Here is a 23,614-nt window from a genome sequence, read left to right as displayed (position 1 = left end):
TCAGTTTCCTAAGTTTTTTCTTAGAACACCAGATTTTACACTTTATATAAATAGATGAATGTACAAATTTCACTGATAAATAATTAGTGTTTTATTCTCACTGCTGGGGAAAAATATATTGAAAATCTTACATCCATAATTTGGAAAAAAAATTTAATGGTTTTTATTCCATCTGATAATCTGTGCTGTGATATTGGCTTAATGAAGGAAACTTCTCAGTAGTGTAGAACTCCATCATTTTCAGAAAAAGAACTATAATGTACTTCTAAACGATGATATCCAATATATGTTACATATCTTATTTTCTAACTGATATTTGCAAATAAGGAAGGAATTTAAGTGATTTATGAATCACTCTTTGACACACTCAATCACATTTCTTGATATACTGTTTTTCAGGGGTGGCTCAAATATAAGTTGATAATATTTCTGATAGTTCTGCTTTTTGTACAGTAGAATCCAATTCTAATGATTTTTGTATTATAGGTATATTTTTGTGATATGAGTATCCCAGGATACTTAATTTGACTTTCAGTAGAAATAAGTCCTTTATAAAGCTAAGTGCTTTGAACCTGTTAAACATAGATGAGTAACTATGGTGGTAATGACACTGCAATAGTAATAGTGATCGGGGTAGAATTTAAAGATCTTTATCATCCACATTATATTCCTGACCATGAGAGAAAGTGAAAAGTAATCATCTTGAATTTATTATATATTTCACAGGCTTTCAAAATCTATTCTTGTGTTGCATAGCATAGAGCACACAATTGGACTCTGGCCAATAAGGGAACTTCTCTAGACGATCAAATAAGACTTAGATCATTTCTATCTTATTAAAAATTAAATATGTACAGGACTTGCTAGGAATCTATCCAGCAATAGATCAGGTGCAGAGTATTTCTTTGTATCAGGTGCTAAGAAGCCTTAGTGCTGAATCTTCTATAAGATGCTCACGTAAGTTTTATGACACTTTGTCTCTTTTATTCCACCACATGGTGACATGGCATATTTGCTTAAAAAAGAAAAAACACGGCTAAATAAATTCCATAAATGCCCCTTTCCTATTATAGGACACAGAAGTTAAAGGTTAAGTGGAGGTGTGTTGTGCGCTGATACCTACTAAGGCCCTGGCACCCAGAGTGCTGAGTGCAGAACAACCAACTCACCCTGTACCACCAACCAGAAAGCATATCTCCATACTCTTTCTTGAACATTTTTTCTTTCCAAACCAAAATCATTCCCTGGGAAGAACTAAAGTAAAATGTCAACCTCCAGCCTCTCTCAAGGCCTTCACATGCATGGTATGAGCCATCCTTCCCAGCCCAGTAGCAATAGACACATGTATTAGAATGTTACTAGGCAGCGCTTCTAGACCTTTGAATGAATTTACATAAAAATTCTGTTTTGTTCAATATATCCAGAATATAGCAATAATATTAAGATACACAGAATTCTACTTTTACTCAGAAGATTCAGCTTAAATTATACCCCCCCCCAAGTTTATATAAAATGTCAAGCTATTGAGAGAGATGAAAGTCCTAGCTGAAGATTTTTCCCACTAACATCATATGCTCCCTTTCAATGTAATCACTTACTTTGAATTTTTTAAAAACTTTGAAGTCAAAAAATATAATAAAATAAAAACTTTGAAGAATTAGTGTAAGTTCAGTTTCATTCTGATCATGGGTTTCTGCTCTCAAAACATATTTTTCCAAACTTCCTCATTTAGAAATGTGTTCATATATAAAGATGTAAGAATATTTTATGCCATATGTTATAATCACCTGGCAAACATAGGTGAGAAAATTATGGGAAGTTCATGGGATTGGGCACTGCTTCAGGCAGCAAGAACACCTCACAAATTCAACAGCTGAGAAAGGTTTAATTATTGGCTTTCATTCTACATGAATACCATTTCAAAGTCATTTCTACTACTAAGTCAAAATCTGGGAACCTAGTTTAAAAGAGGTAGTCTGTTAAATGCAATTAAATCTCTTAAGTGTTCACTGTCTATCCTTATTATCGCTATGACAGCTCTACTTTGTCATTTGACACTGACGACCCCTTTCGAATACTAGGAAAGTTTCATTTTCCAAATAAATTTCTAACATGCTAGTGGTTTTATGTAGGAAAAATTCAGCAAAATATCTTCAAATCTACACCACAGCACAAAATACTGTTTTGTATTCACTGCCTTCCCTGCATTTCTGTCTCTGTGTTTTGATGCACTGTTGTTATTTTCTTGGTTTCCTCCTTTCTTTGGCTTCACACTCGCTGCCCATTTTTAAGTTGGCTCCCAGGGCACCAGCCCCTCCGCTCATGCACAGAGCTTCCCCTGGCCCAGATAACGGAGCTCAGCAGGGGCCTAGCCAGGGGTGGCCTTCGCTGACAGCGCAGTGTCCTCTGGCAAACCCTCTGATTCCTTTCCTGGACAACTTCTTGGATGAATTAGAGAAGCTTAGTGCTGTCACCTTACCAGCTGACCAAGCCGAGCCAAATATCCCAGAGGCGATCACCCTTGAAATTACAGAGGAAGCCTCAGCTCCCCTCCCATGGCCTCCAGCAGCTGTACCGGCCAAATCGCCTTCCCCTCGGCCACCCTTACGTGGCACAGGAGCGACCTCAACTCCAGTCCGGCCCTATGAGACAACGCCAGTCCAGGACCCCAGAAAGACAACTCAGAACAAGTGTGCAGATCTGACAACGAGGAAAGGCTTTGCGAGCCCTGAAAAGGTGTCTGAAGTCCTGGGGGATAAGTTTGTGGCCTCTGCACACACTAATGTGGGTCCCTTGCCCCAAACCCTCCCTGTCATTGGAGAGGAAGAAGAGGAACTCTGTGAGGGGCTGATGTCAGGCATCCGAGGAGGGCTTGAATATCAAGACCCAGATGCCTCGTGGTGGGCCCATGATGGCCCCGAGGTGAACCCAAGTCTGTACATCGAAGAGGAGGAAGAGAAGAGGAAACCCGGCTGCTCACAAGGTGCAGTAGCCACCCTCCCAGGTCCTAGAGCCCCCAAGGAACACAGCCGTGCAGCTCACACCACTAAGGAGGTATTTCAATGTTGCCTCATCCCTGAACAACTAACCTGTCCTACGACGATTAGCTAGGACAGCTAATCATATTAATAAACATTGCCTTAGATGTTGTCCTTTCAAGAAACAAGCACTATATAAGTCGGGGTGGAGGAGTGTATGGCAACACAGCAAATTTTAATAAGATGATGGAAATGTATAATATAATTCCATTATTTATTTATAGTTATATATTCATATTTAAGGTGGGTTATGCTATCATTTTATAGATGAGGAAATTGATACAGAAAAGAAAGAGAAGAGAAGGGAAGGGAAGGGAAGGGAAGGGAAGGGAAGGAAAGGAAAGGAAAGGAAAGGAAAGGAAAGGAAAGGAAAGGAAAGGAAAGGAAAGGAAAGGAGGAAGGAAAGAAAGGAGGAAGATAGTGTTCTGGTTCCCTCTCACCTCTTTCTGAAGAGAGAGCTTTCTTCCAATCGGTGACTACTGGGTCCTGCCATTTTCATTTTAAAAACCAAGAAACTTGGGCCATAATTTTAATCAGTAAAGAGGGATAACACCCTGAGTCTTTAGCTTGTCAAGTTCTCTTTTAAGAAAACGAAAACTTGATATCTCACATATGTAATCTGTGAATTACGTAGCAAATATGGGTACTAGAAAATATCAAAATTATGAGACAAAAAAAATGAATGATTCATATTATGCAACTATGCAAGTCCCCCATGGATCTTCTATTGAAAGATTTCTGAACATGAAAATCATGTTTAAACACCATAATTTGCTACTTAGATCTTTCCAATAACAAATGTAGAGGCACTTGGCCAACACAGGGTCTCCTTGGGCTTAAATAATGGTCAGTGCCCATGAGGCCCGTGGACAGTCACAACACCCTGAGGATTGGCTGTCCCTCAACCCTGAGAGAAAACGTCACCTGAACAAAGAACCCAGCCATACCTGCATCTGTACCAACTAAACACACTGCTTAGAATAAAGATCATTCACTGCAGTCAGTCAAGCATGACTCTAGTTGATCACTTAAATGGCTCACGTTCTCTTCAGTTTAATTTTAGGACATGATTAGATCTAGGGCTTGGGTCCCAGGAACTTCTACCTGCCTATAGACTATGGGGATTCTTACCCCCCACATCAGAAAAATGAAACTGATCATACCCATTGAAATCTTGAATGAAATTCAAAAGAAAAAGTTCATGCTTTTAAAGCAAGAATTTGTCATAAATGTCACCAGTACTGGTTAACTTTAAACTTGTTTCAATATGGGGGATGTTACCTAAAGGCTGACCATGTGACCTCATTCTGGACACAAGCATAATCTCATCTTGTCTTTCCTCAATATTTAAGCTACCTTCATTTCCCTAGAGAGATGGACCGTCTACACCTATCCCCAGCTGTCTGCTTCCCTCCCCTCCCTCTCCTCCTCCCTCGGCCTCGGCCTCACAGCTGGTCTCTACGCTTTCTCAGCCTGCCCAGTCCTTCTCACCACCTCTCCTCCCTAAACACTCTTACCAACAGGAAATAAGTTCACCAAAATTAAAGGTAACTGCATCTTGTGTGTGGTTTCTTGCATGTCTTTATATGGACTTAATTAACTTACATGTATGTATTTCGATTTGTGCCATCTTACACGATCTAAAAAAGTCATCTCAAGACTGATTGCTAACTTTTAACAACAGCAGCATGGCCTCTATCCAAAAAGTTAAAATATATATTTGCATAGCGGCTATACCCATAGGCAGGAGAAAAACAAACTAAAATTTGAATAAGATTATTTTTTTTTAAGTTGAGCGTCAGCAGGAGAACCATCCCACTCAAAGGCGTCGGCTGTGTACCTGTCACTCTCTGTCACTTCTCAGGGGGCTCACCTGCCCACCCACCGGCCGGGTCAGCAGAGCCTGAGGGCAGGATGCTCCTGGGCCTGGACTGCCTTGAGCCTTGTTCTCCCACAAAACTGAAGTAAACTGATGAGGATGCAGGAACGCAGCTCCTTTCGTTGTAGGCGTTAGCAAAGCATCTACCTCTGAGATGTGCAGGCTGGCAGCTCTGCTGCTCTTTTAAAAAACCCTCAGGAGAGTGTTTTGAAAGATCTCACCAAAATGAAGGACTCGCCTTGGAAAGAGCCTGGACGACACTCACAGAATGAAATCACTCCCTCCCTCGTGGGCAAGTTTTGCATTTATGCCCCGAATGAGCCAAAGTTTTCCCCTTTAGGCAAGAGGTGGTAGACTTCAAGTCATAACTCACCTTCACCCTCAACCTTCAGAACGTGACACGAGAGACCCTGCAGAGAAGGGGCCACGCCGCCGAGGCTGTTCTGGGAAGAGCCAGCACCTGAGCAGGGCCATTTGGGCAATCTCCCACCCCCCACTCAGCAGATCCACCCACCAAAATCGTCAGCCATGTGAATTCCTCTTACTCATGGAAGGAAAAATGTCTGAAAAATGGAATACTGGAAGACTAATTGATCTTTGCCCTTTGAGGTTTTAATCTTTGCTGGCAGGAAATAATTAGAAAATTTTTAAGATAATAACACTTGGATAATGTCTAAGACTAAGAATTTGCCTTCCCCACCCCCCCACCCCCACCCCCCAATCCCCCCAGCTTTCTCTGTGGTTTTCTTTTTAAGGACAAAGTATTTATTTCTTGCCTTTCTCCTTGTTCTCTAGCCATTAAGCTTAATCAGTAAGGGGAACGTAACTTAGAGTTTGATAAAAAGAAAATCAGCATCCAATATTTTCTCGTCTTGCTGGCATCAACCCTGAAGAACAATGCCTAACGCATTTCCTCTCCAGCGACTGCAAATTTTAGGTCAATCATCACTACTTATTATGAAAATTGTCCTAAATAAGACAGTAATTAAATACAAATGGAATCAACTACAAGTTTTAGACCATTATTGTCGTTTAACCCCACATCTGACAGTGACAAACTGTGCTGACCTGAGTCCTTTAAGAAGGCTTCCTATTCCTTCCATGTCAAGGATGTTGGAGTTACAAAGGAAAGTAACCCAGCACTAACAGCTAAGAGAAAATAAAATTTTAATAATGTTTTACTACGCAAAGTACAGTATGCAGGAAATTATTACAACTTTATCAACCCCTATGTACCACTTTTTCTTTAACTTAACCCACCTTAATTTTTTTAATATACATTTTTATTGACTTCAGAAAGGAGTGTAGAGAGAGAGAGACAGAAACATCAACAATGAGAGAGAATAATTGATCGGCTGCCTCCTGCATGCCCCCTACTGGGGACTGAGCCTGCAACCCGGGCATGTGCCCTTGGCTGGAATCGAACCCAGAACTCGTCAGTCCACAGGCCGGTGCTCCATCCATTGAGCCAAACTGGCTAGGGCTTAACCTATCCTAATTTAATGCAATTTGATTCTTTTAAAAAATTTTCTCGGACAATGTAAGTTTGTCACATGCGATCCAAAATTTTCCATAAAGTAAAATTTACCACTACTTTGTAAGTGACAGAAGACTGAAAAATAGAATGAGGTTGATAGATAAATCAGCATCCAGTATTTTCTCGTCTTGCCAGCATCTTTTCTTTAAATAATGGTGTTTCATAATACAAGTCATTATACTCCTCAGCGTGTCCACAAGCTGAGCTTCCTATTCCACCTAAGAGAATGTTTTGTAAAAGAGACTTACAGCACGAGGGCTCTACTTGCAATAGAAGCTCTTTATGAAGCGCTAGGAAGGCTCTTCCTTGGTTTCTTCTAAGAAACTCACTGGGGTCCCATCAGGAAGTCTCCTCACCCGCCCGCCATCCCATCAGAAGGTGGTCCCCCCAAGCACAGTTTCCAACATAAAATGAAACCCTGATTCTCCCTAATGTGTTCAGATGATCTCACCAGCTGTTTATCCGCATCATTCTAACAGCTAAATGGTATTTCTCTGGTGCTTATAGACAATCTTCCCTGTATTAGTCAAGACTGGGGTAGCTGCAGTGCCAGAAGACACAAAAAAAAGTATACGCTTAAAACCAGGTAGAAGTATACTTCTCTTAGGCATAAAGCTAAGCATCCAGGGCTTGTATGTAGCTCTGTAGTCATTAGAGAACCCAAGAGATTCCCCCTTTCCTTTGGTCTCACCATCCTCAAGGAGATGCACCCACTGCAAAGTGGCTGCAGAGTGGCTGCACCAGCTCCAGCAGTCCCGTCCTCATCTCGGCACGCGGGAAGGAGGACAGAGGCAGGGAGTCTGTACCTCTTGAAGGCCACTTCCCAGAAACCGCACGTTCCCCTCTGTCAGCACGTATCACATGAGCGCATCTCAGTACAAGACTGGGCTAGAGACTTCATTCAGAATGGCCACATGCCTACCTAACATGCGGGATTCCATTACTGAGGGTGGACAGAGGAGAGAATGGAAGTTGGAGGGCATCAAGCCTCCCCTGCCATAAGCCTGAAGAACAATGCCTAAGGCATCTCTTCCCCGGAGGCTGCGGAGTTCAGGTCACTCATCACTGATTATCATGAGCATTGCCCTAAGCAAGAGTTGAGAAAACCCCACGCTTTTATTTGAAGGTCCTTTAGTCCCACAAAAGTTCTCATAAGCCAAGACAAATACCACAGGATGCACTGCTAATTTCGTCCACCGCTGGAAGGAAAATAAAGCACTCAGACACAAGAACGGTGGCTCATTTGCGGACGAATTAAAAGTCTTGCTTTGAAAGAACACCAACATAGTCACAGAGTGCTTGGAGTTAGGGCAATATTTAGTATTTAACTGCATTTCATCATTTTCCCCAGAAAACTCATATTTTCTTCTTATGAGTTTGGTTAGAATATCCCCCCCCCCCACCACCACCCCAACAAATGATTGGCACTTCCTATGCAATTTGATGGATAGTAAGTAAAATTGCCCTCTGTCTTACTTTGTATCTATTCAAATAAACAAAGAAAACAGGCCAGATCTGAGGGTGTCTTGAACCCAGTGGTTAAGCATTCTGTGAAAGGCATACATTTTTCTGGGATGTGCTCGTAGCCATGTCGGCTGCATTCAAGCATCTTTTCTGTGCTCTGCTCTGCTCTGCCTGTGCGTTCGGATTGAAGCACAAGGGATGCCTGTGTGTGAAAGGCAGGGGCAGCCGGAAGAGCTGTCTGCAGGGTGAGACCCTTCCCTTTGGCCATGTGCAGGGGCCTGGCATGCTGTGTGTGCATGGAGAACAAGCAGGCAGCTCTTCCTGACGCTGGAGGAGGAGACGAGAACTAACTCCCTTCTTGTGGCTTTTCCAGGCTGATGTAAAAGGCGAGACGTTTGTCTTGGGTAAGCCTCCGCGTAGCCCAGTGATGACTAGGAGGTCCTGCAGCTCGCCTGTCAGAGGGCTCAGCAGTCCCCACAGGGTAGGGACGGACCGCCCGCCTCGGGCCAGGCACCCTGGCCACACACACGCACCCTCAGTGGTCCTTGCTGTCCTTTGCCGGTCAAAGGGGACCTTGAGATGAAGTGACCAACTGATGATGAGCTATGAGAGCAGATCAACACGAAAATCCTATCTTAAGTGTTTGCGGAATGTGCTTGTGTGAGCTCCCCCAAATCCAGACAGACATGGCCAGACTCTCCACCAGACAACTAGGGGTGCAGATGTCTTCTACCGCGTCTCGTGCTTCTGTGCAGATGTTCTCTGTGCATCTCTGCTTTGCCGTCATTGTCCTCCGTGCAAAGGATCAAGCTGTTGCCAACAAAACACAGGCTGGGGCAGAAGTAGGTTTACAGATGTTCGTATGGAAAATAATACAAGAATCCATAAATAATAACACAAGAATAAACTCTGTGTCTCACGGGCTCACAATTGTAAACGCACTTTTGCCCCACCCTGCACTGAACTCACACGCTTCCGGTAATGTTTGCTTCTGTGTCATCCAGTTTATTGGGATGTTTTAAAATCCGTGATCTTGTTGCAAAACATTGAGTTGCTCTGGTGATGTGTGCTTCATCTGCCCCAGTCTCTTGACAGTATTGATTAAACTTAAAGGTTATATTTCTTTTCCCTTGAACTACTGAGTTCTACACCACAGGCCGCATTCTCAGTGGAGGGATGCTAACCGGTACTGCGGATCCTGAGGAAGGCGCTGGGCGCGGGGAATGTTCCTCTCTGCATGAGCCAGTCCTTCCACCGTCTCTGTCTTGATGGGCCTGGTTTGACCCTACCTGGTCTGTTACATGACTGTGGGTCCGCAACTGGTGAAGGGCTTCCTTGCAAAGAAAACTGCCTTTTCCACACTTTAAAAATGTGGAGATTTCTCTGCGCTGATCCCATCATTGTGCTTTTCGCGTCTTTGCATAATAAGACCTCGTTTTGTTTCTGGGGCAGAGATTTGTGTGGCCGTAGAGGAGGAGAGATGCTGATTTGAAGAGATTCTTAGACTCCACAGAAGGGCCTTCTCCAGAAGCAAAAAAAAAAAAAAAAAAAAGCTTTTTCCATAATTAACATGGCCAGCCACGAATTTCCCACCGGCAGGGACATGGTGTGCTTTGGGTCACCGTAAGGTTTTTTTCTTTGCCGAATTTTTACATTAGGTATGTTATATGTGTTGTTGTGGAACATGAATATTCTATCCTCTTTAGATTTATGCAAAAGTTTGATTTAACTTCATAATTTAAGAAAGAAAAATAAGCCGAGAAGCAGAAACAGGGGACAGTTGAAAGGAGATGCTCATCCAATTCTGGTTGGCAGGTGCTACAAGTGACATTTTCTGGGCGGGGGCGGGGGGAGGAGGAATGACTTAAGAACTCTAGAGCTGCTGCTAACTCTTTCAAAGACTTTTCCACACTTTAGTGTTTACAGTAGCAATGACTCCTTATTTAAGAATTTCCTACAACTGGGTATAGGTGATCCTCCAGAGATGCCTCTGAGCAGCACAGATAAATAGGTGGGTGTCAGGCAGACCGAGCTAGGGAAGTATATGTTTTACTGATACCAGAGATTGTGGGATATTTCAAAGCAGCTTCCTATATGAGCAGTGGTTTGTGACTTGGTTCTGGCTTTGAAAATTAGCATGTGGTTAAAACCTGTCTCGAGTGTACCCATATTTGACATTTGACATTAAAAATAGCTACACTAAAAGATAAAAAATAATTGTTGCATTGCCGAGGAAAAGGTTAAATATTTATGCTTCCATGAAAACAGCATGATGCCCCATTGGGCTCTCTCATTTGTATTGTCCACCTAAGACTCATCAAGATAACGCAAGCGTGATGTATGTAATTCTCACCCGACATTTCCAGCACGGTGTCTGTAACCTGTTAGCTTGAAAACCACATTCATACATTCACAGCTCACGTGAGCCTTTCTGGATGGCACAAATGTATACTGTTCTGTATTTGTCGCAAAACGTCTACAAAGTCATGAGTAATAGAAATGCCTGGGTAGATGGTTAAAATAGAAATTATCATAGACCAAAAATTCTGGTGGTCAGCGTGATCCTTTCTCAAGAATTTAAAATGCGGGAAAGGAAAATCATGGTCGGAAAAACAGATGAATATCGATTCACATTGCTCTGTGGTTTTTAAAATATTCTTCCAAAATGAATCCAGGTTAAAGGAACTCGGTGAGAGCTGAGTAAAGGCATGAACAACTCTTACATGTTGCTGCCACTACTCACCATTAGGTGGCAGTAGAGTGCAGCTACAGTACAGAGCTCTTCCTCTAGGTTTGTGCCCATGATCATAACACCAAGAGGAGGAACTGCAGAAGATAGTCCCCTAAGAGAATTCGCCTGAGTATCCACACAGAGCATAAACAGCTGCCTAAAGGCAAAAATAAATAGGGTTAGGGTTAGGGTTAGGGTTAGGGTTAGGGTTAGGGTTAGGGCTGATTTTAGCCAACTTAGGCCATCTATTCCCTCACAGTAATATTTTATGCAATAAAGAGTAAGAGCCCAAATTATAATTCTATTATTGCTTCTTACTTATTTGTGCTATTAAGAAATCATCTTTGGTTTTGGCTCACTGATCTGCAAAAATGAAGTTGAATTATTACTATTACTGTTCTTACATGACTGAGACACTTGAGAATTATCCAGTGAATGTCCCTTGTCGCAGCTCTCGGACAACTGAATGAGTAAGGTCGATGATAGCACCTATACATAACACAGAAAATATGTCTGTGAAATGTGGATTCCTTTATGGATTCCCTGAGGGGGACAAGCAAGATCTTAATCCTCATCTTGTCCAACTTCTTGATTTTAGAGATCAGGCACCTAAGGTGCATACCCAAGGTTACATAGTCAATGCCAACACCAGAAAGGCATAAATGTATCTATTAATGCTACCTATTCCTCTAGTGACCAAATACTTTTACTAGTAAAATAAATGAATTCAAAGACTGTAATGGTCATCTTTCCTCAACACTGGTTCGCAGTCATACACATTCACATGGAAATGATTCCTCTTAAAGGGAACCTTAGGGAAGTTCTAAAACTCGCCATTACAGTAGGTACATGACATCTATGCTAATAAAAGCTGTGCTAAATCCTGGCCTGAGAATGTGAACGTATAGAAAACTGGTGATTCAGGAGGAAAAAAAAAAGGTAATGGAGGATCCTTTGGAAGGATGTGAAGGAATAGACACAGTGAGGAAGATGGGTGAAAGCAAAGACGCTCCTGGCCAGCAATCCAGGAACACAGTGCTGGAGACTCAGGGGCCTATGGAATCAGGGAGCCATGACCTCTGGTAATAGCCCAATTGTTATCATTGCCAAAGGGATGATTCAGTTCAATGATTTATGAGGTAAGTTGAGTGGAATTAAACCAGTAAAACTGTAATGACAATAACAAGAAGGTGCTATACTGATTTTCAAAGTATTATATCAGTTATATTCACATTTGCTTTTACCAAGCCCCAGATGCCACAAGTTTTTACTCAACTTAAAAGTATCAGGATGATTTAAGTATTTAGAAACAGGCACACCATTTTTAGAGCACAGTGAAATATATTTTAGAAAACGTTCTCTTCAGGCAAGAACAGATAATATTTATTGTTTATAACTTTGTTGTGCACTGAAATGGTGCTATGACTATTTCTGAGAAAACAGTACCTGTCTTGATGTGTGATTTGAAATATGGTAGTTTAGATTTTTTTTAAGTTACATATGTATATACAGTATGTTTGAGTGACCGTCGTGAGCAGATTCAATAGCCTGTGGCTTGAATGTATAATCTTTGGCCAGAAATTTTACTCCTGGAAATGATTTCTCAGGAATGGTTCAAAAGAAGAAAATAGTTCTTTGTATAAAATGTTCATAGCATTGTTACTTATGACAATGAAAAAAAGGCTAGAACAATCTTAACTTCAGAACAAAAAAGAGCAAAATGGTTAAGAAAACTAAAATGTGTACTGGAAAATTATTACAAAATATTGATTGCAATTAATATATATATATAATATATAAATATACCTTATTTCTGCATTAAAAGTTAGGGAAGAGGGCAGGGGTTGGGTAGAGGTGGGCAAATGGGGTGTGGGGGCATCTGTAATAGTGTCAATAATAAAAAGTGTAAAAAGTTATATATATAGTGTCCTCCAAAACTGTATACACACACTTTGAATAATTATAAAGGCAGTGTTTATTAAAATACATTTCATTTTCAAAATGGAGCTATCAGCTGTTAAAGTGCATATACATTTTTGGGGATAACGTGTGTGTGTGTGTGTGTGTGTGATTGGACAAGAAATTGAAGAAACGTAATAGCATATAGGCTTATAAATAACATATTTACCTCTTTTCATATATTTTAATTGATTTAATGTATTAAATTAAATTATCTTAAAATGGCTGAAAAACAGCTTAGTCTTTATCATTTGTAAAATAGTATATTTTATAATTTTAATAACAGATATATTGTTTGTAATTTTATATTGATTTATAGGGGTAAAGTATTCTACTCTCTTAAGCCATACATGTGCCTAATCATTTTTAGCCATTCTTTAGTCTTAAATCTATGCAGACTGTTGAGTGAAATTTCTAAGAATACTGTTAACAAACACTTCCAATTACTACAGTCAAAGCTTAAAATTTTAGTAGTATACTAAGTACCTAGTCTTCTTATGCTAGACAGCTTAGATGGAAAGAAAGTGGACAGAGAATTTAGGAAGGGGGAAAATTAAGACTCATAGACTGAAAGGAACCCCAGAGTTCCCCATCCAATCTTGGACCAGTGGGTTTCTATGGATAATTTGCAGGGGAAAGTTAGCCAGCCTGAATCTACTCATAACTCTGGAATCCAGGAATCGGCCTTCGCCCTGATGTCTATGGACCTGGATCAATCTAATATCTAATTCAGTAATCACCAAGCAGTCACTTTGATCATTGCTATGCAAACTCTGATTTACTTCATTTCACCATGTAGCCATCATTTAGACGAGAATGCTTTTGAAATGTGTTGCGAATATTACATAATTTTCCCCTAAAAGGTAACATTTAGGTAGTCAGTATAAACAGCATTGAGTTTACATATTCAACCGACATGTTAACTTTCATTCATTGCAGTCTTTATGTGGATATGCTAAGGTTTTGTCATTTCCAATATTATAAGTATCTGTTACAGATACTGGTCTTGATGCTTAGTATAAAAAGAAAGGAAACTCTTTTGAGAGTTCAGTGCACTGGGAATTCCCACCAATATTTCTCTTCTAAGGTAAAATGCTACATGTTACCTGGATTACTGTTTGTTGCAATCTATTTAAAGTTCTCTGTTTTCTCTTTAAAAATGCATGTGTTTCTCCACACTGAGAACAGAGAACGTTAATTCAAATGTAGCATGGGATGTCCGCCTACCGATATTTTCATCCGTACTGTATGTGGAAATGTTGTCTGTGGGGGAAAAGCATACTAGAATGAGTGTGGATACTTTGCTGTCGGACTCACTGTGGTTTCTTTTCTGCTTGCTTGAGAAAACGCTGAGGAGCGAGGCTGTATGAGGGTGTCCAGACTTCCCATTCAGTGGTTTGGTGTCTATGTTCTTGCCATGTTCCTGGCCTTTGAAAAATCAATGGGACAGAGCCCTGACTTTTCCTTAAAACTTGAGCAGACTGGATTGTGGATATGTTCAAAGCATTCGAACCTTGGTTATTTTGAAGTCATTGAAAGCACCCTCCAAAATATTTCAGTGATTAACCCTGCAGAAACCCTTTATGTGGTTGAATTCTTTTCTTCCTCTTGGTTTTTTACAGCAGGATATATTAAATGTTAAGAAAAGTGCCATGCCATTATCCAAATTATCTCTTACTTAGTATCAGTGTAAACATTGATTACATTGCAAATCATTTCATTTCAGCCACAGCGTCCTGTGTTTACTCATGAAAACATTCAAGGTGGGGGGGAACCGTAAGTATTCTTCTTCTCTTCTAAATTCAAGACTAACCTGGACCCACAACATGGATGAGTGATGTACCCAAGTAGAGGAAGGCCCCACTGTGCAACCGGAGGCCTCCTAGAGGGAGAGGGGTTGCCATGGTCTCCATCTTCGTAACAGAAAGAGCTCATTTTAAAAAGAAACCCGGGGTCTGCAGAGAAGACTGATCCAATCACTCCCAAAGCTGCAGTGAGTCCCGAGACTGTGAACCTGTCTCCTCTGGGTTCACTCGCCACGTAGATCCTAGTAACTGCAGCTTTCACGGCACAGAAAACGTCCTAACGTTTTTGCACATTATTTAGGGAGGAGGAAAATGTAGCAGGAGGCCTAAGGTGATAAATTAGGGACGTAATTCCAACGTTACATTCTGAGAAGGGTCTTTGGAAATGGCAGTATTTAAAATGCACTGTCATTCAGTCACATGCCTTTTCACGCTTTCAAATTCCCTCTCCCTGCTGATATGTAGTCAGGTCAACCCGAAGGTGTCGGGCACTGTCTTTACGACCCAAATGTTGTGTGTCTCTCCTGCTCCATTTTTGCCCGTGAGAGATACTCAGAGGCGACCTGCCTCCTATTGGCTCCCACGTATTCTGTGAGTCAGGAGCTGACCCTGGAAGGAGACCCGTCAGGCCCATCTGAGCACAGGTGAGCCCCCAGCCCACTGCCCATGCCCTGCTCACTGGGACAGAGCAAGTCCTCTAGGGCCATGCATCCCCTTCCCTCCTCGCAGAGCTGACCGTTAGCCAAAAGCATGCCCTTCAGAAACCATCTCTCACCTGAGGCTGCTGTCCCCAAGCACAACCAGAAGGTCTTGCTAAGGAAAAGACGATGAAAAGAACAGGTTGGAAATAAGAATCATTCAAAAATTCATTAACAGGAAAAGGTTTAAATATGGCCTTTTATTCTAAAGTTTCAGTTTGGTTTTTTTTGGTTTTTGGGGGTTTTTTTCTCAAACAACGATAGGATCACGTCACACAAAAATAAATGTCAGGGCTGTTTAGGTTCATTGCATTACTAACAGATTACAGCAGCAGCTTCTAAGGACTTTATGAAGTAATAGGTATGTTACGTTAAGTAGCGTGGAGTTAACACTTCCAGTGTGGTCATTTGACTGTTTATGAAACTACTGCACTCACAGGTGGAAAATGGCACATTTTCGAAGTCCTGCCTTGGACATTATAAAATATTCTTTATGAAATTTCTATTTGATTACAACCCCAATTAGTAGGATAACAGGGTGTTGCTTAATCTCTTTCATTTAAAAAATACAGTGACACAATGCTTTATGTCTCTAAATTCAGAATTGTGGTGAAATACGTTATAGAAAAAGTTGCAAGTTAGAGAACTTAAGTTTAGCTGAGGGTTTCCTATTGAAAAGACAAAGGTCTTTTTGAGGCATCCTAACCCACCACCATCCTTCATCTCACCAACACATCTTTCAAAACAGCATTTGCCATTGTAATTCGACTGCATTTCCTGTTGTGCAACACTGGTTTTGAAAGCCACTGAGGCAGGAGGATTTCTGAAAAGTTTATGTTTCCCTTCAACCCCCCTCACCCCTCCCCGCCTTTTGTGGTCTAACTAAACCAGAATGGTAAGTGAATTTTGACAAGCACGCTGGCTTTCGTCTCACCCAAGTGAAGTAGGAGTTCGTGCCAATTTTATTTTAGCTCTTGGGACCTTGAGATTCTTCAAGCAGCTGGGGTTTGTGGCCTTAAATAGGCCTGTCTCCCTACGTGGTTGGAGATGTGCCTGGGGGAGGGCTGAGCCTGAAAAACTCAATCAGAAAATCAGTTTTCCAGAGGGAGAGACGCAGTGTCCATCCATTGAATTAGCAGCAGGGCGATGAATGACTATCTCACTCATGTGAATTTGGAGAAGGAACTATTTTGCCATCACCTTGCCCCATGGATATACAAAACATAGCATCCATTCGTCTGAAGGGCCTCAAAGGGAAATCCTTAAAGCAAACAGCAAAATCAGGGCTGACCCAAGCAAGTATCCAAATGAAGCAATGTCAGTATTCGGCACCTCCCTGCCTTGTTGCCACTGTTCTCAGACTCTGGCTGCTTTCCCCTGCCCTTTCCCATAATCCAATCCCCTCTCAACAGAGGACCTCAGGAGCCATCCCCACAAGTACAAGCCGCTGGCAAGGTGTACTAGGATAACCAGGTACCGGCAGGGAAGACATCTCCAGTGCCGGAAGCTCAGGCTTCGGGCCAGGCCAGGGAAGAGAAGGTTTTCTAGAAGGTGTTAGGCACCACATCTTACCCACCCTTTCTCAGACACCCCCCGCCGACGCCAACTTCATCAGGTCCCCCCATCCAAACAAGTGCACAGACCGAGAGGAAGCCAGGGAGCCCTGTCCCCGATTTATGACATGATGTTTGAGTCCACGTGACAGAATAGTTTTGTTCCACCTAAATGTGATTTTCCGACTGAATGAAGACATGAGAAATACACCATCCTTTTTCCTGAGCAGTGTTCAGTGTCATCAGCTTTTCAAAGTTGGCTTAAAAAACCCCAAAATGCCCTGAAATGTGGTTCTTACATTCTTACATTGGCAGGCTTACACAACTGTTATGAAAACAGCAGAAACCAGTTCACTGATTTCTTTTTTTAAATCCCCCTCCCAATACTGATAATATTTTAGAAGCACTGGGACGTCTTTGTCTTAACTGCACATCCAATGCTGCCTGACCTCAGCTGCTAGAATTTGTGTCTTCACTTTTCAAAATGCCAGTCCATGTTAATATGCGTTAAAATACAAGCGACTTTATTACCAAAAATTCAATGGCTGAATTTGTTACTGATCAATGTCACCAAAATATATGCTCTCAAAGAATTCAGACAGAGAAAGGAAAGTGGGTAGCATTACTGATAAGTAATATTTTATGTAAAATTTTTTCAAGAGAGTTTTTACATCAAACACAATTTCTCCAGAACCTTTTAAAAAGGAACTTATGCCCATAATACCCCTACTCTTTGATATTAGCTCAAGTGATAATTGAGCATAGAATACATCCATTTCATTTCATAGATGGACAACATCAGATTTTCAAATTCTAAATCTGAGAAAACACGGATTCAAACTATGAAACAAAACCGTTTTTAAAAAATACTTATAGTGAAAAAACAAAAAACTCCTTTTTATAGTAATTCCCACTCAGTGATTTAGAAGATATATGTCTGAGACATGTTGCACATCTCCATTTAGAATCCTTCGGAAATTCAACTTGCAAACTGCAATTAATTACTTCTGCTTATAGATAGCTAAAACTGTAATTCCTTGTTTAAATATAGCTGAATAATACACACGGCACTTTTTTTTAATATTCTGTTCTATTGTTTAACGTCTGAATGCTAGAATCTATGACTGGCCAATTGAAATGTGGCTCTGGCTTATAAACGTTAAAATGTTTGAATCCAACTCATGGATGTTATCATCCTCCATGAATATTCCTCATTGCGAGTTTTGAAATACTGAGTGATTTAATTTCCATGAGAGTCTACATAGTTCTATTTACAAGCTTACCAAAGACTTATGTTAATAGGTCTTTATAATTACAATAATAGAAATGCTAAAAGCAAAATTAATGTTGTGTATCTTCTATAGTTTCACAAAGGTGTGGATTTTGTTTTAAACCCATGCATCTGTCCTGTTTAAGGTTTCAGGCTCTGTATAACTATACTCCTAGGAATGAAGACGAGCTGGAGCTCAGAGAAAGTGACGTCATCGACGTGATGGAGAAATGTGATGATGGATGGTTTGTGGGTACGTGGACAGCTCCTTGCAGACACATTTGCCCACGTTTAACGTGCTTGTGTTTGCTCCCTGCGTGGGTGGGCACGACGGTCAGGCTTTCTCTGATTTCACAAAGCCTTTGATCTTCCATACGTTCGTATGTCATCCCGAGGCAACTGCCTTTTTAATAGAGTTGAGCATTGACTGCTCCAGGTAGACGTGGTTTTCTGTTGGCTTTATTTCTGGTTCGCCTGGGAGAAGAAAATTTCTTTAAAGAACACCAACCAGGAAAGACTGAGATGTAAGAAGAAAAACAAAACAAAAATGGTCCCTAGATGAGAAGTGTTGATGATACTCTGTTCCGTGGAGAGTGTCAGTTGTCAGCCGTGAGGGTCAGTGTGAGAGAACAAGGTCACTCATGTTATATTACCCCCCTTTCATGTTTTGCTTCTCTTTGCAGGAACCTCAAGAAGAACCAAATTCTTTGGTACTTTCCCCGGAAACTATGTCAAGAGGCTGTGAAGCACCCTCCCTCTGCGTATGCTGCGTCTCAGAACCTTGCCCGAAAGACCCCGCAGGCCTCCCGCTCTCATGCCTTATGTTTCCCCATAGAAGTCACCACCATCCCCACCTCCACCTGCCACCCAACCACCAGCAGAGTAACCGCTGCAGGCTTGGGGGGTTGGCAGGCCTGTTCCGTGTGAAAGTGCATACCCCTGCTTTCTGCTCTAACCTGGAAGTCTGTACGTTAGGATCAGAAAGAAAGTCACCATACTTACAAAGGGGTAAATATTGGAGGCAAAAAAAAATTGAAAAGTGTCTCGAGGAGGCTCCCTGGTCCACTTTGAGGATGCCCCCCGCCCCTCCCCAGGCGACCAGAAGATGGTTTATCACTAAATACGTGGTGTGTGTGTCCACGCTCTTAGCTTGGCAGTCTGTGTTCCTTTCACGAGTTTGCCTAGAGCCCTCGTTTACACGACATGACAACCGTACTTCAGCTATTACTCGCCTGCACTTATATGTTGTCATATGATTACAGTGATGATTACACAAGCTAAAGCAAGCGTAGGAGCGTTCATTCGGATGAGTGTGAATTTTGTGGATTGAATGTGGGTTTTCAAATAGCAGTCTTGCCCTGCGATGCCTTTGTACTTTTTAGAAGTGCAAACAGTAAGTGAATAAGAGCTTTGGGTAGTAATCATGAGAATATAAGAGATTTAGCTAGACTACAAAAAAAAATATTGTGTTGTAAAGTTGCGTTGCTATTTTATATTAAAATGTCATAATCAGCATCATAAATAATGAGCCCTTAGTGTTTATTTATCTGACAAAATTTAAATGAAAGCAGTGTTAGTGAGAGGTGCAAAGAGTTATTCTAACATAGACACTTGAAAGTATCCGTAAGCAATATTCCTAGGTAGGATCTCACTGGGTGTGCACATAGCCATTTGCGATTGTATGAGAACAGGCAATCCACATGATATGTCATACATTTTATGGAAATGTAAAAGAACCCCATGCATTATTTTATAGAAATAGAAACCTTTAGAAGCATCACAGGTATTAAGGCTGGTTTTAGCAAGGATTATGATCAATACAATTATTTTTACTATAATAATTATTTTTTTCCTATGGAACTCAGAATCCTGGCTTCATTTGAGGACAGGAATATGTTGAGCCTGATTTTCTGGTGTGTATAAAATACTTCCTCAAAATCCGTTAGGCACACTTTAGAGGCAATGTTAACTCATCCAGGTTCTGTTTTCTGCCCTGAGGTAGAAATTTACAAAACGATATTGGGACCTGGAAGGTTTAATGTGGCGAACAGTGCCTGAATTACACACCTCCTGACAACTAGCTTTGTATTTCTTATGACTTTGCATAAGAACTATTCATATTTGGATCTTGAGCACCTTATAGAGAAAACTTTTTATGGCATTTCTTCTGTGGACAGTGACTGATCTTTTCACAATGTAAGTAGACTCTAGAATTTTGTACATATGGTTGCTCCTTTTTTTTTTTTTGTACAGACTATTTAGTTGTTGCGAAAACAAGGGAATTTCCTAACTTGGTCTTTATCCTTCACTTAAACTAAGCTAAAGTTGATTCTTTGTGTAGCCCACAGATCATAAGCACGCCTCGATAGTGTGATTCTATGAGATAGCATTTATGCAAAAGTTTATGAGCTTAAAAGATCTTAGCAGCCAAACTGAAATGTATATAAGTACCCAGTACAGAGGGGTTTCAATAGGAAGAAGGTAAAGAAACACCTTTGAGTAGTCGACCGTGATTACTGTCAAGTTCACAACCAGCTTTATATTTTAAAGGCCTTGGGTTTGAAATTAGGTCAACTGCATGCAGCTTTGCTGATAAATGAATAATTATCTTCCATGCCATTTATGAGAAAAGACTTCAATATCTGTTGCCTGTCATATTTAAGAAAAATTACTGTTTCTACTCTCTGTACCTGATTTTGAAAGGAAAAAAAAATATTCCTACTTGGCTTTCAGGTCATTGACTTTGAATTCTTACAAGCAAAGGTCATTGTGTTTTTCTTGAATAGACATCTAATAAATTTTGCTTGGAAGTACACGTCAGTCTTTCTTCTTGACATTTATCCTTAAGGGAATTGTGTATTTTATCCCATCTGTTAGGTAAGCTGAGAGAAAATGCATTTGCTCTGTATTCTCTAGACATACCAGTGGAAGGAAAAATGTATCTGCCTCAGCTCAGAGCAGAAATGTTTTTTTATCCTCCCCCAAGGATATTTTCCCATTGATTTTTAGAGAGTATAAGGGGGGAGGGGGGAGGGAAAGAGTAAGAGAGAGAGAGAGAGAGAGAGAGAGAGAGACATCAAACCCAAGATCCTTCAGTCCACAGACCAACAATATAACCACTGAGCAACACCAACCTGGGTGAGAGAAAAATTTTTAAAACCACCACCAAAGCCTGCTTGCTTAACACACTTCGGTTAAAAATTGCTCTTCAGCCGAAACCGGTTTGGCTCAGTGGATAGAGCGTCGGCCTGCGGACTGAAGGGTCCCGGGTTCGATTCCGGTCAAGGGCATGTACCTGGGTTGCGGGCATATCCCCGGTAGGGGATGTGCAGGAGGCAGCTGATCGATGTTTCTCTCTCATCGATGTTTCTAACTCTCTATCTCTCTCCCTTCCTCTCTGTAAAAAATCAATAAAATATATTTTTAAAAAATTTGCTCTTCAGCTAAAACAGCACATTAAAATGTTTCTGCCTGATAATCAGCTATTTTTTCCCAAGGAAAAGTTAATTACAAGAAGGTGTAAGCACTTTCCCAATTCGACTGTCTGAAAATTCTCCCTAACCTCAGCGCTAAACACACTGCAGATCACACTGTGCCCCCCCAGCTCAACGGCTATGTCCTCTACCTCCTCCCACTCCACCATCCACACACTCTGCCATCACCAACAGCCACCACTCCCAGCGGCACCTGGCTGTGCCCAGGATGACAAGAAAGGTTTGTGTTCCATCCAGTAAAACAGTCTTTCCCCCAGGAAAGCTCACTTTGGTCTTTAAAAGTGTACAGTGACCCGTGAGTACACAATTTTGGTTATTGATATGTTGCTTTTTAATATACTTTTACTTCAGAGAGGAAGGGGAAAGGAGAAACATCAATGATGACAGAGAACCATTGATCTGCTGCCTCCTGCACACCCTCCACTGGGGATCGAGCCCACAACCCTGGCATATGCCCTGACCGGGAATCCAGTCGCAACCTCCTGGTTCATAGGTGGTCGCTCAACCACTGAGCCACACCAGCCGGGTGATTGACCTCTGTTAACTGAGATTGAGTTTGCCCGTGAGCTGTGATCATTATGGCTGTGGGCCTGGAGGCTGTGGGCAGGGAGCCCGCACAGCAGCTGGTGGTGGCTTTGGGAAGTGCTTGGTAACGGTGTCACTGGGAGACAGGCAAGCCCAGCGTGTTCTAGGAACACGGTGTGCTCCCAGGACTCCTCAGTCTACAAAGCCCTAGGGTATGTATCCCGGCCGTTCTCTGCTGGGTGACTCACTCAGTGACCAGGAGCCTTAGCTCACTGCTAAATTCAGCCCCTCCGCAGGTCAGAAAAGTTGCAGCTGAGCTCATGCACATACATATATCTTGACCCAAAAACCTTTCGGTAGGAGACAGACCTCTGCCTAGCAAAGCTTCACCTGTTCCTTTGGGGTTTCTTGCTCATCTTATTTCCTAAAATATGATATGGCTGACTCAGTTGTCCCAACATCTTCCAAAAATAAGTGCCATTTCAAATAAGCCATTTAAATAAATTACCATTAACAACACCAGTGGGTGGATATCAGATCTTGCGCTGATATTACACAGAAAGCTTGAGAATGACTTTTAAAGTATTTTTTAATTACGCAAGCAACAGATGCATATTGTTGAAAAATAGAGAATATATATGAACAAAAAGAAGAAACAGAATCACTGAGAGTCCCATTTTTAGGTAAAGATTACACTTGGAAACATATCCCTCTGGAGTATTTTTCTGCTCATGCATAGAAGTGTGTGTGTGTCTCTGTGTGGGTGTGCGCGCACATACGCACACGCGTAATATGCAGGCAAAAGTGGGATCATACTGGACATATTATTGTATAACCTCTATTTAGTACTGAGTCAGGACTCTGAAATAAAGTGAATAAGTCATGTTTTCAAGTCAATTTTACAATAGGTTTATAAAGGAGTGAGGAAAAGTTGAAGTCAACCCCCAGGACTCATGAAAATGCAATTAATTTAAAACCAAGAGACAAAAATTACAGAATTACCACTAATAATGTTGCAATCTGAGGAAATGGTAGAGGAAGGAAAGGCGAGACAAGGAGAAAAAAGAAAATATTTATTATCTCCATACCATAAGCCATCACATGCATTAGGCATTTATATATAGCTACGGAGTGGCTAACGGAAGAGAGATGTTAAATTGAGAAATATGTGAACCACAGAGCAGTTGGGTGCAAGACCCAAACCATCCTGGGGGTTAGCAAAGTGTACTTAGTTTTGAGTTCAAACAGAGAGAAGAGGGTAACCAGTGAGTAGTTCCACTTACATCCTTCTCCCCTGCGTGCACACACATACATGTAGAGCCACCCCAACAGAAGATGACAGTAATGTAAGAAAAATTCAGTAATGTAAGAAAAAAATTCTAGGTCCCAGGGGGTAAAATTATAGTAAGATCTTCTACTCGTTAATTACTCCCAACTTACACAGACGAGGAAACCCACCATCAATCCACCCTCCAGCACAAGCTCTAGGGAGAGGAGTCCATTTCCATTGTCTTACATGTCTGCACATCATTCACAGCCTGTGGAGTACCTCTAGTGAGTTTGGAAGTTTCAACAGTAAAATGCTTTATGGAGCCTTAGGTCCTGGAACTACATTTTGCAGAACCTTTATAAGGCTAGGCATTGAAGCACCATTGCTTTGG

The 23,614-nt window shown here is 41.4% G+C and overlaps 1 protein-coding gene across 8 annotated transcripts in view; it reads left to right on the top strand.

Moving 5' to 3' along the window:
* Positions 1-20,749, top strand: part of SORBS2 (sorbin and SH3 domain containing 2) — a gene marked incomplete at its 5' end in the record, with an annotated part of 197,303 nt that extends 176,554 nt beyond the window's left edge. For 3 of the 8 annotated variants that reach the window (XM_081084089.1, XM_081084087.1, XM_081084088.1), the window contains 3 exons: positions 14,335-14,384; positions 18,081-18,187; positions 18,618-20,749. In XM_081084089.1, coding sequence (XP_080940215.1) covers positions 14,335-14,384; positions 18,081-18,187; positions 18,618-18,679 — 219 coding nt within the window. In that variant the 3' untranslated portion in view covers positions 18,680-20,749. The remainder of the gene's footprint in view (positions 1-14,334; positions 14,385-18,080; positions 18,188-18,617) is intronic. The other 5 variants (XM_081084090.1, XM_081084091.1, XM_081084092.1 and 2 more) reach the window with 2 other exon arrangements.
* Positions 20,750-23,614: the final 2,865 nt, after the last annotated feature.

Source organism: Myotis nattereri, assembly GCF_964212035.1.
Source record: "Myotis nattereri genome assembly, chromosome: 2".
In the NCBI taxonomy this organism is placed as follows: Eukaryota; Metazoa; Chordata; class Mammalia; order Chiroptera; family Vespertilionidae; genus Myotis; species Myotis nattereri.
Note: the sequence above shows the minus strand (reverse complement) of the source record. Positions and strands in the feature narration are given on the sequence as shown.